This window comes from Lagopus muta, chromosome 11, assembly GCF_023343835.1.
Source record: "Lagopus muta isolate bLagMut1 chromosome 11, bLagMut1 primary, whole genome shotgun sequence".
Taxonomy (NCBI): Eukaryota; Metazoa; Chordata; class Aves; order Galliformes; family Phasianidae; genus Lagopus; species Lagopus muta.
The window spans coordinates 11,642,968-11,659,847 of NC_064443.1; the positions used below are offsets into that span (position 1 = coordinate 11,642,968).

The 16,880-nt window shown below is 44.2% G+C and overlaps 1 protein-coding gene and 1 long non-coding RNA gene across 2 annotated transcripts in view; one reads left to right on the forward strand and one right to left on the reverse strand.

Annotated features, from left to right (window-relative positions):
* On the forward strand, positions 1-10,807 carry SLC25A20 (solute carrier family 25 member 20). The gene is made up of 9 exons (XM_048957919.1): positions 1-218; positions 729-821; positions 2,707-2,834; positions 5,024-5,114; positions 5,743-5,860; positions 6,982-7,054; positions 7,569-7,678; positions 9,085-9,209; positions 9,634-10,807. Exons 1-9 carry the CDS (start codon positions 114-116, stop codon positions 9,694-9,696), a joined length of 906 nt encoding a protein of 301 aa, XP_048813876.1. The 5' UTR covers positions 1-113; the 3' UTR covers positions 9,697-10,807.
* The window catches only part of LOC125698963 (uncharacterized), a 22,914-nt gene continuing 16,722 nt past the window's right edge, over positions 10,689-16,880 (reverse strand). The window contains exon 2 of the long non-coding RNA XR_007379391.1: positions 10,689-16,738. This is a non-coding gene — a long non-coding RNA (uncharacterized LOC125698963). The remainder of the gene's footprint in view (positions 16,739-16,880) is intronic.

Genomic DNA, 16,880 nt, shown 5'->3' on the forward strand with positions numbered 1-16,880 from the left:
AGCGTGCCGCGCGGCCCGGCACTGGGGTAAAGGTCGCGGCGCGGAGGGGCGGCGCTCTCTCGGTGGGGACGCTGCTCTCCGGTTCTGTTTCGCGCCCCTCGTCGACTGTCGCCATGGCGGAACAGCCGCAGCCCATCAGCCCCGTGAAGAACTTCTTCGCCGGCGGCTTCGGGGGCGTGTGCCTGGTGTTCGTGGGACACCCGCTGGACACCATCAAGGTGAGGGACGGCGCGGAGTCGCCGGCCGTGCGGCGGGAGCGGGCGGGGAAGTGGCAGGAGGAACTACATTTCCCGGCGGGCACCGCGCCGGGCGGCAGCACGGTGGCTCGGGAGAACTACGCTTCCCGACGGGAGCTGCGGGGCCGCCGAGGACCACGACTCCCGGCGTGCCTCGCGGAGGGGCCGTGCGGGCCTTGAGCGCCCCCTGCCGACATGGAGGCCCCGCAGTCGGCGCTCAGCGAGCGTTACCGAAGCGCGGCGTTAATTCCGGAGCGTTCGCGTGAGGTTGTTACCTGATCTCGTCTCAGCAGTTAATTAGCTGAATACATTAGCTATTAAAGAAGTTAACTCTCGTTCTCTTAACTCCTGTAGAGAATAAATGATGCTAATGCTCTGCAGGCAAAACAAAGTCAGCTTGTGCTGCCCAGCAGTCGCAGTGAAGCGCTCTCCCAGTCAAAGGTGGGGCAGCGATACTCAATAAAGCAATGCCTTCTTGTTCCCTGCCGGCAGGTCAGACTGCAGACCCAGCCCGTGCCGCAGCCCGGCCAGCCGCCGCTCTATTCTGGGACCTTTGACTGCTTCAGGAAGACTCTGACTGGAGAGGTACCGCCACACTAATGTGCCATTTGCACCCCTGCCAAAAGCGTCAGTTGTTCTGTACGTCACAGGAATGGAATGGTGTGGGAGTGCCCCCTGGAGACTGTCAAAGTCCCGGGTTATCGGTTGGGTTGACTCTAATAAAAATTTTCATCAGTTTACGCAGCTTGAAGGGAGATCTCGTTATATCCACTCGTCCCACATCTCTCTTGTGGTTCAAAGTAGCACAGTGTTAATGTCTGTGGAGTTCAGGACTAGACTTAATATTAGCTTTGTTGTAGGCAGTGGGCTCGTGCTGTCTTTGGTATTTGGAGTTGGCAGTGGAAGTTCTAAAATAGGCAGTGACTTCTGTTGGTTCAAGCAGTGCTTTTACTTTCTTCTGCAATGTGTTATGCCATGTGTGAGAAGGCAGAGGAGTGTTCATTTGAGTTAATAGATACGTGTATGTATATTTTTAGTGGAGCATTTACAGTAGTTTTGTTTAGCCTTCCAAAGGTAAACAATGGCTTTCAGTCCTGAATCAGTTGAATCATGTGATTGAACCGCAGTCTATTTTGTTTTTAGAAAGGCACGCAGCCCTGGTTTAAAGACATAAAGTGACATGGAGTCCATTTAACTGCTTCCTAAGATTTTCCAGCAGCTATTTACCATTGGGAAATAATGACCTTAAAGCCCCTGGTGTTCCCTTACTTGTGTTAAGTCTGATTTCTGACCACTCGATCTTGCTAGGTAACTCTCCATGAAATGAACAATCTGTCTCCTATCTGAAATCTTCTTTTGTGGCGGTATTTCACAGGTTGTTATATAACCAAAACAAGCCTTACTTCCGTAGTCTCTCCCACAAAGCAGAGATGCTTTGCTAGCTCTGAGTTCCACGCAGTTTTTAACACCCCTGCTGAAGCACGGACGTCAGAGCTGAGCTGTAATAATAGCCTTCTGATGTCGAGTTCAGTCGAGTAAAGCTGCCTCTACTCCTACTCAGTGCTCATCTGTTTCTGCATGGAAGACTGCTGAACCTCTGTGCCTTTTGTTTCCAGTTGTTCATGGGAAGACTGAGCAGAAGAATCTGATCTTCATCAGCCAGGCTGGATTTCATTGCAGTCGGCTGTGTCTCTACACATACAAACACCCATTGGAACATACTGACTGATTCTGGGGAGGGGAGAGGATAAATGGAACTAGCAAATATTTAACTTGTGCATGTAGCTTTTATCTAGAAAGATAAGTCCTTTTTATAAGAAAAATATTCAGTTCAAAGGTAAGATGAAGTAAATACTGCTGCTGGGATCTGCATTGGAATTTTTCTGTACGTGTAGCGTGGTGAAGAGAAACATCAAGGATGTAAAGATTATGGTGAAAAATTTTCAACTTACGGAAGGAAAAGAAAAAGGTTGCTCTTGAACTCATTCTAAATTGAATTATTGTGGGGAGTGAAGTAGTTCACATCAATGTCCCTGGCTCTTCCCTTGCCATGGATTTGATCCATCACTCTCAGACTCAGCAATTCACTGAGTTCACACTACTGCATTTGATGTCTTACTGATAAAATACATCTATATTTTTTGTATGTATCTGAAAGGGAGGACTTTCAACACAAACCAATGGGGCTGTCATTGAGGTGGCTTTTAACTTAACTTCCTTGTACTTGAGATGGAACTACAGGATGAGTAGCATTGGAACAGGAAGGTGTTGAAGATTACAGTGTTTCCTGGGAAGGATAGCTTTCCTCTGACACAGTTAAACAGGTATAATCATAAATGAGCAATAGATCCTGTTATTGTGATTAGTATGACTGACTTGCTGATACTATCCTATACTGTAGCATTTTGCTTGGAAATGTGCACAAAGCTTATGCAAAAGCAAGTAATTCTTGCAATAATGTTTCCTGCAGGGAGTCCGAGGCTTGTACAAAGGAATGGCAGCCCCTATTATCGGGGTGACACCCATGTTTGCTGTGTGCTTCTTTGGATTTGGCTTGGGAAAAAGACTCCAACAGAAAAAACCTGACGACATTTTGACGTGAGTTCCTCAGTTAAGCAGACAGTTGGGAAAGGCACCGCAAGGCTCCTACAGCTTCCTGCATCGCCGTGCTTTGAATTGTGGTGTAAACTTGTCTTTTCTCCTAGGCTATAAATATAGTTCTAAAAAATAAAACACTCGTGTGTTTTAGTGCTTCTGGAAGCGTGGGACTGATGGCATGGGCTAAAAACAGACACCAAGTAGGCAGGTGCCACGCAGTTCCCCTTCTACGCAAGAAAGAGCCATTAAGGAACAATTTTAGATGAGTACAGTGTGAGTTATATAACAGTTGCTTTTGAACACTCACTGTTAATGAAAACTGTAGAATAAATAAATTCATGGCCAGGCAGTCTTGACAAAATTGACATTCCTGAATCCCATTCCTTTTCCCTGCTGGTTTTGACTTTTGCTGCTTTAGTTTATGGTAAAACAGTAGCCATAGAAATGCTTTGTTATTAATTTCTGAAAAGCAGTGTTTATGAGCAGCCCTCCTCTTAGGCACATCTGAGAGAAGGGAAGCAGAGAAAACTTCATATTGCTCTCTCCAGGTGAACTTAGGCTTGAGGAAAGCCCTCACCCATAAAGTCCTTCCTTAACTCCTTTGCTGTATTGTGATTTATAGCTGTCCAGAGTAGGACTGTAGCTTAGCAACGTTTTATTCTATTATTTGACAATACATGGGAGCCCTGTGAGAACACAGGAGTTCAGTGTGTTGAGCCAAGCGTGGCAGGATGGGGAGGAATGGTTTGTGTTGGAGCCTTGGCAGGGCAGGGCTGTTGCTGAGTGCACCTGGCGCTGCAGCTCGGCTGCTGTGATGGCCAGGAGCGAGCTGCCTCGGCCTGCATCACCCTGAGGAGGCAGGGCAGGGGCGCTTGGTGCTGCTTGCTCTCCTTGCTGTCAGGTTTACCAATTTAGCAGACAAGGCTGAAGGGTAAAACCAGGAGTGTGGGTAAGGAACTGAGAATACAGGGAAACAAAGGGGCTGTGGGCTTACTGCCAGCAGCCCAGCCATCTCTAGAGCTTTGTGTTTTGTACACATTGTATCAAAGGGAAGTTCTAATGGAGAAGGTGAAGTGCAGCGTAGTCTTTGGACTGTTCATGTAGAGCTCTTCCCAGGCAGAGCAGCAGGAGAGAGAAAACAAAGGTCAACAGATAAGAGGTGGATCTGTCATTGTGTACAACTGTGCTGCACCTTGGTGCTGCCTTTGCGCAGGGAGATACTGCATGCCAAGGATGGCCAGGCCAAACAAAAGTCATGCTCTTAGCACTGTGGTTGTGGTTCTGAGGCAGGCAGGATGGCAATATTGATTTTGAAGGGAGGTTTCGGAAGGAAGGAGATTGAAAAAACCTGATGAGCCTGTTCTGTCTTTTCAGGGGCTGAATAATCTCAAGGTGAGTAAGAAAACTCAAAGCTCAGTCTAAATAAGAGATGCGTGTAGTGTGCAGGTGAAGTTCTGAAAGGTCTGGAAGATGGGAATGGAGAAAATGTAATGGGAATTTAGGAGTAAAGAAAGGTGTGAGGATTGGAAAGCCTGAACAGAATGCCATCTCTTGGGCAAATGGAGGGAAGCAAAAGGTGTGGAATTTAAGATGTTAGATCTTTTTACTAGGGAAGAAAACAGGAGATTGGATGTCAAAATAGAGACAAAAGGAGAAAATCAGCCTCTGTAAGGGATTTCTATAACAAACTTATGAAAGTAAATGCAGTGTGTGTGGGGATGATGGCTGGTTGGTAGGGTAGACTTGACTGCAGCACAGGCTGAAGGACTGAGGTTATGGAAGTGAGGCTGCTGGCTGTACAAGCAGGGATAAATGTGGAAGCTGAGATAATTAAGCAGAATGTGGGAGACTGCAAGAAGAAGAGAGTATTGAGAATAAAAACCAGTGCAGAATGCTGTAGCAAAAAATGCAAGTGCAAGGAATATTAGCAAATACGATAGATGTGCAGACCTGAATTAATGGTTGCTGTGGGAACCAGGGCTTTGAATCCCAGAGACCTTACATGTTTAGGTCTAATTATGCATTGATGAGGTACTTCTGTGCTGATCAAAAGCAGAAGACGCATATCTATCTAGTTCCACTACCAGCCTTCTATAAAGAGAATAACTTTGTGATTCAGGGGTCTTTCTGCCCTTCGTTCCCTATGTACTGTGTTGTGTTAGTGTCTCACTTCTGTTTTTTCTGCACAGATATCCTCAGCTGTTTGCAGCCGGCATGTTGTCAGGAGTGTTCACAACAGCAATCATGGCTCCGGGAGAGAGAATCAAGTGCCTTTTACAGGTAAGGCATTGGATATGGTGACAAGAATTTAATTTTAGTGGTCTTTCCTGAGGAAAGTATTTCAGGATCCATGGAACGGGTTTCTAATGTTTGGGTGACTGCTGGCTGTACGGCTCCTGAAGGATTTTTAAAGCATTAGAGGAAAACGTAAACCTGAACAAATGAAAACACTGTCTTCAGCAGAGATGAGAAGGTTTGCTTATGTCAGGCTCTCTTGAACTCCATTAGCATGGTGATGGGCGTTCACATTAGTTCTGACAGATGTGATATTATCATGAAAGTTTTATACATAGAAAATTGTTTGAACTTTACTAAATTATTTAGAGGCTGCTTTTTGTCTGTGTGAGTGAAAGATTACCTAACTGTCTTCAGTTGCTTTAAACTTAGAGTGGTGAAAAATAAGGAAGAATCTAGCTACTGCATGGAACAGTAAACATATCCTCAGCTTGAATGAGAGAGTGCTTTTTGAGGAAATGATGCAGAGGCTTCGTATGTAGGAGTGCCTGAAGAATGAGTATGTGCTCTTTCCTCTCTGGAAACATGCACGTGGCTTTCTAATTATTAGCTGAATGATTGTTCACCAGCCAGAAACCTTCACAAGCCAGAAACTGTCACTTTAATCCTTCAGATCCAGGCAGCTACAGGTGAAACTAAATACAGTGGCTCTTTGGACTGTGCAAAACAGCTGTACCGCGAGGCTGGGATTCGCGGCGTGTACAAGGGGACAGTGCTCACCCTCATGAGAGGTAACTGATGGAAACGTTCTGATGGTGTTTCAGCTTGGGGTACTTGAAGATAAGAAGCCTGACGTAGGTCTTGCTGTCACTTCAGCCAGTTGGAGATGCTTTCTGTCACTCTTTTATCCTTTTCTGCAGTCTGCAGTTACTCCAGTGCCTCAAAGGGACTGAGAAATAAACATGAGATTTTCAGTGAGCGAGGAAGAGATTAGATGACAAAGATCAGAGGGATGTAGGAAGTAATTAAGACCTGAGAAGCCAAGAGGAATTAAAGCCCTCAGGAGCTGAGAACAAAAATAAAAATGCAGAAGTGAGCTTATTTTTCCTTTCTTGGAAGAAGAACTGTGACTTTTGTCTGTGACTGCTCTAAGAGCTGATTGGTTTAAAAGACATGATGGTAGTGATTTCCTTTCTAACCTCTTGAGTATGGATTAGACTTTTAGACTAGGATGTCGTGACCCCTCTCACAAAAACAGCCACAAAGTAGCTATGCCAGACAGGGAATCTTCGGGCACTTACTCCTGTTGAAGGAGGTTAGACTGTTCCCTGTATTGGGTCAGCGCTTTCCAAGTACAAGGTGAAATTTCTGTGTTCTCATATCTCAGTTGAGGAACTGTCATCTGCTTTTCACGGTATTAGGAAAGCTAGCAGCTCTGTCAGAGTCCATACCTGAGACTAATTGCCCCGTTTAGGTACAAGCTCAGAATGGACTATGGAAGTATCTGAAATAAAGCAATATCAAACCCACCAAGAACAGAAACATCTGGCTTCATCAGAACAAATAATGTGCTAAACTGCTAAGGTTTCTGAACTGATCTAGTCTGCTGTGGAGCAGTTAAGAAAGCTTGGAGCTCATGGATTAATGGCTAAGTTACAATCTTATTTGAAGGGCTGCTGACAGAAATGCTCAAAAACAGGTATTTTCCCAGTTCTTGCCTTTTAGCACCTGCTCTCTTTGGGAAAGTTCGGGTTCCTCTGTCTAAAATGACAGAATTGTTTTGGTTTTAGAGAATGCTCAGAAGAGCAATCTGGATTTATTCAGCGTTGATGTTGAGCTGGCATGGGGCTCCTGTGTCTCCAGGCTTCATTTTGTTTTCCACCACTCACAGATTTTGTTGTTTACCCTCTAGATGTCCCAGCCAGTGGAATGTACTTCATGACATATGAATGGCTGAAGAACATTCTGACCCCTGAGGGGAAGAGGTTAGTGAAATCCTAAAGTCAGTGTTTCCTGGACTTGCTATTTAATTTCCCTAGTTAAGAAGAGATTTAGAGCAGCACCAATAAAAGAAAGAAAATTTAGTCACCCTGTGTGATTAAAGCTGTTTTGGCCTGGAGTTAAGAGACAGAACGATATTCTGAGTTTTGTGCAGAATTTTAGCCCTGGATTTTATTAGCTGAGTAAAGAATACTTGCAGTAGGTCTGTTTGCTCTTCCACCCCTCTGTGTGTGCAGAAGTCTATTCTGTTTTTTGTTCTGTGTTCCTGTCCCTGTCTTCACCACCACTGCAGAGCATTTTGTTCGTGCTGCTGAATGAAAGGATTCAAACTTCTGGGCTGGAGTTAGCACATTTTGCACAGAGTGCTCTAATTCTTGGTCATCTTGTTCTTATTACTGCATCTTGTCTGTCTGCAGCGTTGTACAGCCTTCTGGCTATCAGCCAGGTTTGTTGGTTGTCACATTAGTCAAAATATGCATTGTTTTTTCCTTTCCACAGTGTGAGTGACCTCAGTGTGCCGAGAATTCTCTTTGCTGGGGGCTTGGCTGGAATCTTCAACTGGGCAGTTGCCATTCCACCAGATGTGCTGAAATCGCGTTTCCAGACCGGTGAGTAGCATGCCAGATTGTCATGGCCACACTCAGCACAGTGCCCCTGGGAGTGGGGTGGGCAGTGATGGAAGATGCCACTCGAGCATCTTCTCTGCTGGGATGTAGTGTGTGCTAAGTGCTGCTTGAGACAAATACACAAAAAAACAGAGCGTGTTTCTAGCTTTTTAGTTGGTTTCCTTGCAAACTGTTGTCAAATCTGGCTCTAATTCTTTCTCTCTGCACCCCTACTAATATAATGATCCCCATTTTAGATACCTGTTTTGAAACGTAAGCATGGAAATCATCATAATAGAACCAAGTGTTTTATTACAAATGTAAGTCTTTGAAGGACTTTGCTATTTCACTTCAGACATGGTTGTGTAAATCCTAGTCTGTGCTGTGTAAAATTTACAGTAACTGTGTCTGCCTTGCTGAGAGTATTGCTTTTGGACTAACAGATCTGCTCTTATGCATCTGTGGCTCAGTTATAGCAAGGATGGCCCCAGCAGTTTAACAATTTTTTTGCTGATTTCTCTGTGTTTTTCAGTGCATACTTTTACTAAAGCTCTCCCATAGTCTCTGTCTGCAGGCCTAGCTCTTGGCAAGACATCTCTTGTGAATTACAGATCATGGTGATCCAGTGCACAAATTATTTTTTTTTTTTTCTGTGAATAATGGCTGTGGTCATTGGCTATCATGGAAGGCTGTGTGTGAAATACGTCTCAGCGTTAGGTACTTGTTCCACAGAGCTCATCTACAGTGCTGCTTTACAGATGGTGTGCTTTATGGTGGTTCTGTGTGACTGAGTTGCTTAGTGGAGTACTTGTTCAGAGGGCTGGTAGAGGGAGCGCTTTCCAGAGAAGTGCAAGGTGAAGGAAGAACCAGTTCCCTGAATGGATTTTTTGTTTTTTTAAACACCTTAGCACATCTGTATGACATCAACATTAAAATACCCAGTGGTTTGTTGTGCTTCTTGGCTGGGGCATGAGATAAGATCATTTTCTGTTTCTTATAAACTAGCTTCATCCATTTTTGCTGATGACCTTCCTATCTCTCCTAATTGTGGCTTTGTGAGAGGTGTCCTCAACAGGAACAGCTCCCAGATCCAATCCTGACAAAATTTGTTCTTCCTTTGATTCTTCTCCTCCTCCATCCAAGATGTCTTCATTATGTAGATTTCTTTTGTGTTGATGGTGAGCACTTAGCTTCTTTTACTGAGCTGGTGGTTTGGTTTATTTGCTTTTGACTGAAAAAGGTCATTTTCCCAAGCAGATGTTTTCACAACATAGCTTCAAGCAGTGCTTGGATTCAGATGTTGTTTAGATCATCTAGCAGTATGAACCCGATGAAAATCCTCGGCTATCACTTATGCCTTAAGTTATTTCTGATTGCTGCATATCTAATGTGTTTCGTATCGTTTGCAGCTCCTCCAGGAAAATACCCAAATGGCTTTAGAGATGTGCTGAGAGAACTTATCAGAGAGGAAGGAGTTGCATCTCTCTATAAGGGCTTCACAGCTGTCATGATCAGGGCATTTCCTGCTAATGCAGTAAGTAAACTGCACTTCCAGATGGATTTTGGGGACATGGCCACCCATAATGAATGTTTGTAGTTTGCAGAGGAGATGCCAAGCTTATTATTTTACCATCTCAGTGAGATTCTCATATCTAGGTGCTTTGGGCTGTTCTAAAACGGACCTTAATCTAGGGGGAGCACCAACTGAATCTTCCTTCTAAGCTGTGCATTAAAGCACAGTATTTCTGTCTGCTGGTATGTCCACCAGTGGAATACAGAAATGCATGGCTAAATGTGGTCTGGCTTCTCCTTCAATAAGTAATGAACCTAAAGGATTAGATGTTCTATCTATGTATGAGGAGATATAGACGCCAAGTGTTTTATACTGCTGCATTATAAAGCCTTGTATGTAATAGGTTAGGAGAATCCTTATTTGTTCTGTCCGTTCTCTTTTCCAGGCATGTTTTCTTGGTTTTGAAGTTGCTATGAAGTTTCTTAATTGGATTGTACCAGGTCTATGAAGATTACGAAGCCTCTGGAAATTAGAGAGGAGAGGGAAGAGAGTGCAAGTCTGCCTCAAAGGAATAAATGAATGATCACTTGAAGTTTCAGGAATGATTGCTTGCCTAATACCTTTTTGCCTTCCTCACATTCTTTAGGTGGTGCTATGTGCCATTCAGAAATATAAGGCATGACTCTGAAATAGAGTTGATGAAGAGCTAGAGGTGATACACCTATATTCTGAGCCAGTGTACCACAGCAGTAATGCTGCTAACACACACTACACCTTGAGTACTTCCTTATGGAAGAAGGGGAGACTTCCAAAACAAATTCTTTGTTTACTGAAGAGACATGTAGCTATTAATGCTAAGTTGCTTGAAATAATTGTTAGCAGTGTGTGCTTTACTCGCAGTGCCTAAGTTAGCAGCTGCACATACTGGTATCTACAAGCAGTGTCAAGTAGTGTTCTCATCTTATGCAGTGTTTTCAGTTGTGGATGTTTGCATGATGACAGCCATTTTAATGTTATGTGCACATGATGCAGCAAATAAGGAACAAAGCAGGTGAGATTAGAGTTATGTTTTGGTGGGTTGATAGGAGTTACAGATACTTAACAAGGTACTTACTACACACTGATCTTCTCTATAGAACTAGGGAAAAAGGAATTACTCTCAGACACTTATTATAAACTTGACTAAGGTAGCCAGTGGAGAAATGTTTGACTCACCTGAGCTTTTCTCTGAAAAACCCCTTTGTAACTTTCCACTAAACATATCCCAAATGTAGGTTCACAAGTACAGCATGATTCACAGCAGCCCATGGTGTGCCTGATTCATCAAATGCTGCATCCTGGAGGTTCGATCCCTCACCTAAGAAATTTTATCAGAACTTCTAGGAACTCAATTACTCTGACACTAGGGGGAAATATGAAGGTGACACTGGCTCTGCAATCTTGTCTAACGTTATTCTAACTTCTGTTCCTCCGTTTTCTTGTAATATTATTGAACATTATCACATTTTAATTTGAGAAATTACTAATGCTAAGAGGCAAAAAAAAAGCACCTTTATTTTCTCCTGATTTTGTTGCAGTGTTACCAGAAGTCAATAAAGCTGGCTCCTGCTTGGCTTGAATGTGTGCTTTGGTTTATTTTTGTCTGGTCGTGCATGGTTAGTTTGGCAAAAATTTTCCAATTCTTAATTCTTAGATGTCAGTGGGAAATAGGCTGTGCCTTACTGCTTTTTATCTGCTTGCCTTTTAGCTTTCGGGTTTTTTGTTCTTTAAGTGATACTGGAAAATGAATGTTCTGCACTTAGCAGGACTCGAAAGGCAAACATGAGGTGCTGTAATAGCTGAAGCTCTTTAACTTCAAAGCCAGATGCTAAATAAAACCTCTTGTCTGTGGAAAGGATTTGATGTTTTTCAGGAAAAGGCCTGGACATGGATGTGGGGCTGCTTAGGGAAAGAATCTGTACTGTTGCCACACAGAAAGGGCAGCTGAGAGGTTGTTCTTGATTTGCTGTGACCTGTTTGTCTATGCTGTAAAGAAACAATCTCACCTTGGCTTTCGACAAATGAGTTGTTCCTGAATACACCCCACCCAGTGCTGCTTTGGAAGCCCTGAATCGTGTTCTCCTTCCCAGTTCTTTGGAAGAGAGTCTGCCTTCCCCAGAGCCCACCTTCGTGATTTACAGGGAAAAGGTGGGAGGTGTGAAAGCAGTGAGGAAGCCCCTCGTATGGGAAAAGCCAGTTGCTTGGAGCTGCCCCAAATTCTCCCTGCTTTGTTAGCAGTGGCAGACCCTCCCCGTTCCTTGCTGCCTAGGAACCTGCTGCTGCTCCTGCTTCTCAAAGTCGCTGCTGTGGATGAATGAATTATGTAACGCTGAGTTAATGCTAGTTCAGAGAAAAAGTAATTAAAGGATGTTAATCTGTGGAACTGTTTTAAACACAGCTCTCTAGGTTTGTTGAGGCTAAATTCAAACTAATGTCAAGAGGACTAAGTCTGCTTTTATGGATGTATGTTTCCTAACCACCAAATGCTCTCCTTGGCTTTGATTCTCTAGTAATTCTGATCGCCTCTCTGACCTCTGTGTGGGAGCTGTGATGCCTCGAAGCGATTTGTCTCAGCTTTACGAAGTGTCATCAAGCTTCAATGTTTTATTCCTCTTTACTGAAGTGTTACAGAAATAGCGACGTTCCTTGGGAGGGACAGAAGTGTGCAAACCCTGCATCTCCTTTCAAAATTCCAAATACTGATCTTTAACACTGTTTGTTCCACCTGTCCTGTCAACTAATGAATGCTTTGTGTTCAGCTTCTGATCTCATAGAAAGAACTAGAAAGAACTGAACTATAGTCTTGGCTGTAAGTGCTGTTCTAGATTGTTTGGGGTTTTTTTATGCAATTGCCCAGCAGATGGCTGTCTGGGGCTGTCAGCAAGATGGACAAAGCAGATCTAAAGGCAAGGTCAGAGGCAAGTTAGCAAGAGCACGGGCTGGTGCCTGGTGTTTCCACTCGTGGCAGCTTTCTGTGTCAGGCTTCAGAGGCATTATGTAGCAGGGCAGACAGGCAGCTGGAAGGTAGGAGCCTCTTCTGCCCATCTACCCTTATGAGGAAGACTGTCATTCTTTCGTCTTGTGGTGAGGGGGAACAGGAGACTTTTGTGAGCTGGGCTCTGTGAAGCCTTCTCTTAACCTGCAGTTGGCCTGCAGTTGAACCTTGGCTGTGCTGGCACCAGCTCAGTCTCACCTGCCTATAGCCTGAAGCAGGACTTGTTCTGAAAGACTGAGAGACTTCCCGCATTCTCTAATACTTCAGCTGCTACTAGTAACTATAAACTATCTCCCTTCTACCAAGCCATCCCTTTCTTTAATACCTACCTTTTAAATGTAACTTCATGTTTTTTAAGAACTTCAGATTCTTTTTCCAATTTCAGTTATCCTAATTGTATTATCCCCACCCTGATGATTTTACAGAGCTTTGTATTTTGCATGAAGAAATATTGTTTGTTTAATATGATCGACTCCATTTGGTGCTTCTAGTGAAGTTCAATACAGAAGAAAGAGAACAAGAATGAAGGGTTGCTTTGCAACAACAGCTGTGGGAGGAGAAATGTTTAAAGTAGGCTGATCAGACACATCTGCTTGTTTGTTCAAAAGCTCGAGAACTACTGAAAACTGATACGGCTATCCATCACTTCTTGCACAAGAAATTCCTGAGTTGCAGGTTGTTAAGAACTGGGAGTGTTCTACTAGGGAAGTCACACAGAGTGCTTTACTTCTTGTGTTCTTTCCAGAAGTATCTGCTGTTGGCCACTGTCAGGTGCTTGTTCGGAAAGAATAGACAGACCTCAGATGCGACTGCTGAAAGTTGGGCTGGGTCCAACCCTCCCAAACTAGGGAGGATTGCTCAGGACTGCCTCTGGTTGGCTTATGAATATACCCAAGGACAGTGGCTGTGCACCTCTCTGGACAACCTGCTTCAGTGTTAATCACCTTCACAGCAAAATACATTTCTCGTACATAAAGACAGAATTTCCCATTGCTGCTAGGAAAAGTCTGCCTCTGTCATCCACCGAGTCAGTCATTTCATCAACAAAAGCTGCTAGGCTGAGCAGGCTTGAAATCCCCACATCCAGATCCATGCCGACAGTTCTCTCACTCACCTTCTTGGCCTTCCAAGGAAATAACTTCCTGGAGGATCTGCTCCATTGCTTTCCCATGGATTGAGGTAGGGTTTACCAGGCTGTACTTCCCCAGATTGTTCTTGCTTTTCTTGAAGATTAGGCTCACATGTACTTTCTTCCAGTCCTCAGAAACCTTCCCTGATTACTGCAACTTTTCAAAGACACCAAGAGTGACCTTGCAGTGACATCAGCCAATTCACTCAGTAGTTGTGAATGTATCCCATGGGGTCTTGTGCACTTGTGTATACTACATTATTATGTTTTTAATGTTACCTAACTCAATCCCTTGTGTCATGAAAGAATAAGTCCACGTTACTCCTGACTTTCACACTGGTCTCAGGGACTTGGGTTTGCAGAGGACATTCTTGCCATCAGCTGTGGAACAACAACCAGAATAAACTGGTAGCTGGTATTTTGGGACTGGTCCTAGAGCAAGTAATCTTTTACCATGGCCAAAATAGTCTCTTCCGGTGCTTCACAGCCACTGGGCAGGAATGTACCACATTTGTGCTGTGTGAGAAGGTTCTTCTCATGACACCTGGGTTCCAGCCATAATGCTGCTTCCTTTTACAGACCGCAAACAAAAAAGCCTGCTGGCTCAACAGCAAGAGGCTGCTGCTGCCATTGGATACGCTCTGCACTGAAGAACTTCAACAATGTTGCGCAATTGCTCCCATTTGAAAATAGGCCCAGCTCCCTCTGCAGCTGCTTCACAGGGACTTTTGCTTCTGACATAGAGAGCTGCTAGGAGCTACTTCCCTCACAGTGTGAGCTCCCCCCATAGGCTGGGAAGCAAAGCTGTAAGGATCCCAGCCTCAGCCCCGGTCCCTGGGACACAGTACTGGTAGTCCTATCTGTGCAGACGGGCTGACTGCCTGCTCAAAGGCCTTGTAAGTGATTCTGGCTGAACCTTTTTGATGTCCTGGTTTTATGCCACGCTTTGTCTTTCTGTCCAGTAGACTCTTGATTAATCCTTGATTAAGCAGCCCAGTGAAGGAATGGGCTGCAGGGCAGAACACACTGCCTAACACTGCAGTCTTAAAAAAAAAAACAAAAACATTTCTAGGGCAGAAACTTTTGTGCATAACTGAGGACATTTTGCTCTGTCTCAGCGTGTTAGAACAATATAATTTGGCAATTACATCTCCAAACCTGGTGAAAATGTAAACCTTTATTAGTGGACAGACAGTGCTTTTACTAACGTCTCCACATCTAGTTTAGTTTAAGCAGTCTATAATTCATAGCTTCTCTTACTGGAAGAATGGCTATAAAGATCAGTATCAAAGTTACTGCAAAAGGCTACAGATAAGCTTTACTTCCCTTTGTAGATAACAGTTTGAATGTAAATTTGCTGAAGTACATGATGCTATTGCTAACTGTAGGTATTACTGACCGGAAAGCTGAAATGTTCTGTTCTGTAATGACTGCTTCTCTGTCAGAGTGCTGAGTGCTGGCTTCTCTTATAGTGCTGCTGCTGCTCTGCATTTGAGAGAATTTGCGCACAAGCTGTTGATATCTAAATAAATGTTGAGCTGCCTGGCTATGGATACTCCAATGCTGAAAGCAGATCCTAGCAGCAGCATTTCTTTATAGCAGTATTTCCTAATGCAGTTTCCTAACAGTTATTTATTACTGGCAGGTGTTTGCTCCTTCCTCTCCATTTTGTATAGTCCAAAAAATTCTAAAATTTCATTTAGCCTTGAGCACTTTTTTTCTGTCCTGGCTGAAGGTAGGAAAATCAATTTTCTTTCCCTTCTCATCTTTAACCTCCATATAGATTTCAGGAGAACCAGCTGAAATGCTGAAAAGGTATAACATTACAATGAGTCCTTCTCCTCAAGTTTAAGCTGATGTGATGGAGAAAAGCCCCCAACTGCCTGCACAGACAAATGCTAAGCAAAAATACATCTCTCTGAAACACAACCCTCCCCGCTCGTTCTTCCCCACTCACCCTTGACTTTGTATCAATCGCTGCCAGGCAATTATCTCCTTTGCTGACTGCCTCCCGAGCCAAAGTTCAGGAACTGGCAACTGGTGGGAGATCACTCCAAAGAAGGGAACTGGCTGTTCTCAGAGTCCCTTCCCTCACTTCCCAGCAGCTGCAGGCACATTTAGTTGCAAGACACCCCAGGCTTTTGTAATGCAGCTCAATTCAGGCTGTAACAGCAGAGGTTTCTCTTAGAAAGGAGGCTGAAGCTGCCCCAGGAAGTAGGTAGGAAAGAAGGGACCTGGTTCTACTCCTGCTTTGTCAGTGGCAGCACCCCAGAGAAATGGGCTGGCTACTGCTGCTGCTGAGATGGGAAAGGCGTGAAGACAGAAACTACTGTGCAGCTTTCCTAGCAGCAAGTCTCTGTATTTACCCACCAGGCCCTAGCAAACATAGGCACCAAAGGAAGAACGTTCCAAGTCTTTTTCCCAGGTACACAATGTTTCCATTCAGCAAAAGCTGTGTTGGGTCTGCAAGATTGAGTTTCATCTGTAAGGAGCTGGAGGTGGCTCTGCTTCTTCAGGAAATGTCATGGGTGAGGCACAGCATAACAGTACCAATGCAAAACCTGCGTGCCTCTTTTGAGAGGAGCAATACCTTGCGGTACAGACAAATTGCTTCCTGTGTTGATGAAAAATTTCTTTTTCCCCCCCTCCATTTTCCTACTTATCAGGATGGCTGTAGGAATGAACCACTACCATGTCACAAGTACTGCTTGTTCCAAAAGCAGAGTCACTGCTGGTATTTCATTCAGCAACAATCACAAAATGAACTAACATGTTCCATTTTCTATCAGTACTGTGTCTATGCAGTTAAGGACACTGATGGAATGGAGGGTATCTGCATTTTTCACCGTCATGGGAATTGCAGCAGCAATTGCTAAAGCAGCACAACAAACACAGATCCAAGGTGAACCGTTCCTGGAAAGGTCAGAGCCAAAGGTTTCCTCCTCCTGGGAGGCAGCGCTGATGTTGATGGGGCAAATGAGGGGATTTCTCACCAGGTCTCCTGCAGTTCAGCAGTTGCGCACTGGTGGTGCAGTCCTGTGTAGAAGTCACTGCGTGCGCAAGCAGCTGTCAGTTGCCAGTAAACATTTTGTCTTATGATTTAGAAGCAAGAGTTCGTAGAGATGTGGGGGGGGGAAAGTCCTGGAGAGAGTTAGATCACAAAGCCTGGCTCATTCACCACTCCATGAAAGAGCAGCTCAGGCGCAAGCAAAACAGGCAGGGGGCAGAGCCATTCGATGGACTGAGCAACTATCTTCAGGACATGTTGAATCACTTGAGGAAAGTGAGGCCACAGTGCCTCTTTTCCGTATCAAAGTATGTTTTTCCTGCATAATCTATCTACATTTTCCAACGGTATGGTCTGAAGACATTCTTTTCTTGAGAAATCTGCAAACAAAAGGAAAATTTGTCTTTTTAGTTTTGTTTCCTAGTGAACTAGAATTTATTATGGCTAATGTTACTCTTTCTGGAAAATATAAAAGCGTATTGTGTCACTGGAACTGCCTTACTTAATCAGACCAGAGATCTC

Excerpts from the sequence above, each read along its gene's own strand:
- SLC25A20 (XM_048957919.1), top strand. The coding sequence starts at position 114 with ATGGCGGAACAGCCGCAGCCCATCAGCCCCGTGAAGAACTTCTTCGCC. Across the intron at positions 822-2,706 it reads GGAAGACTCTGACTGGAGAG|GGAGTCCGAGGCTTGTACAA; the intron begins GTACCGCCACAC and ends TGTTTCCTGCAG. Across the intron at positions 7,055-7,568 it reads CTGACCCCTGAGGGGAAGAG|TGTGAGTGACCTCAGTGTGC; the intron begins GTTAGTGAAATC and ends TCCTTTCCACAG.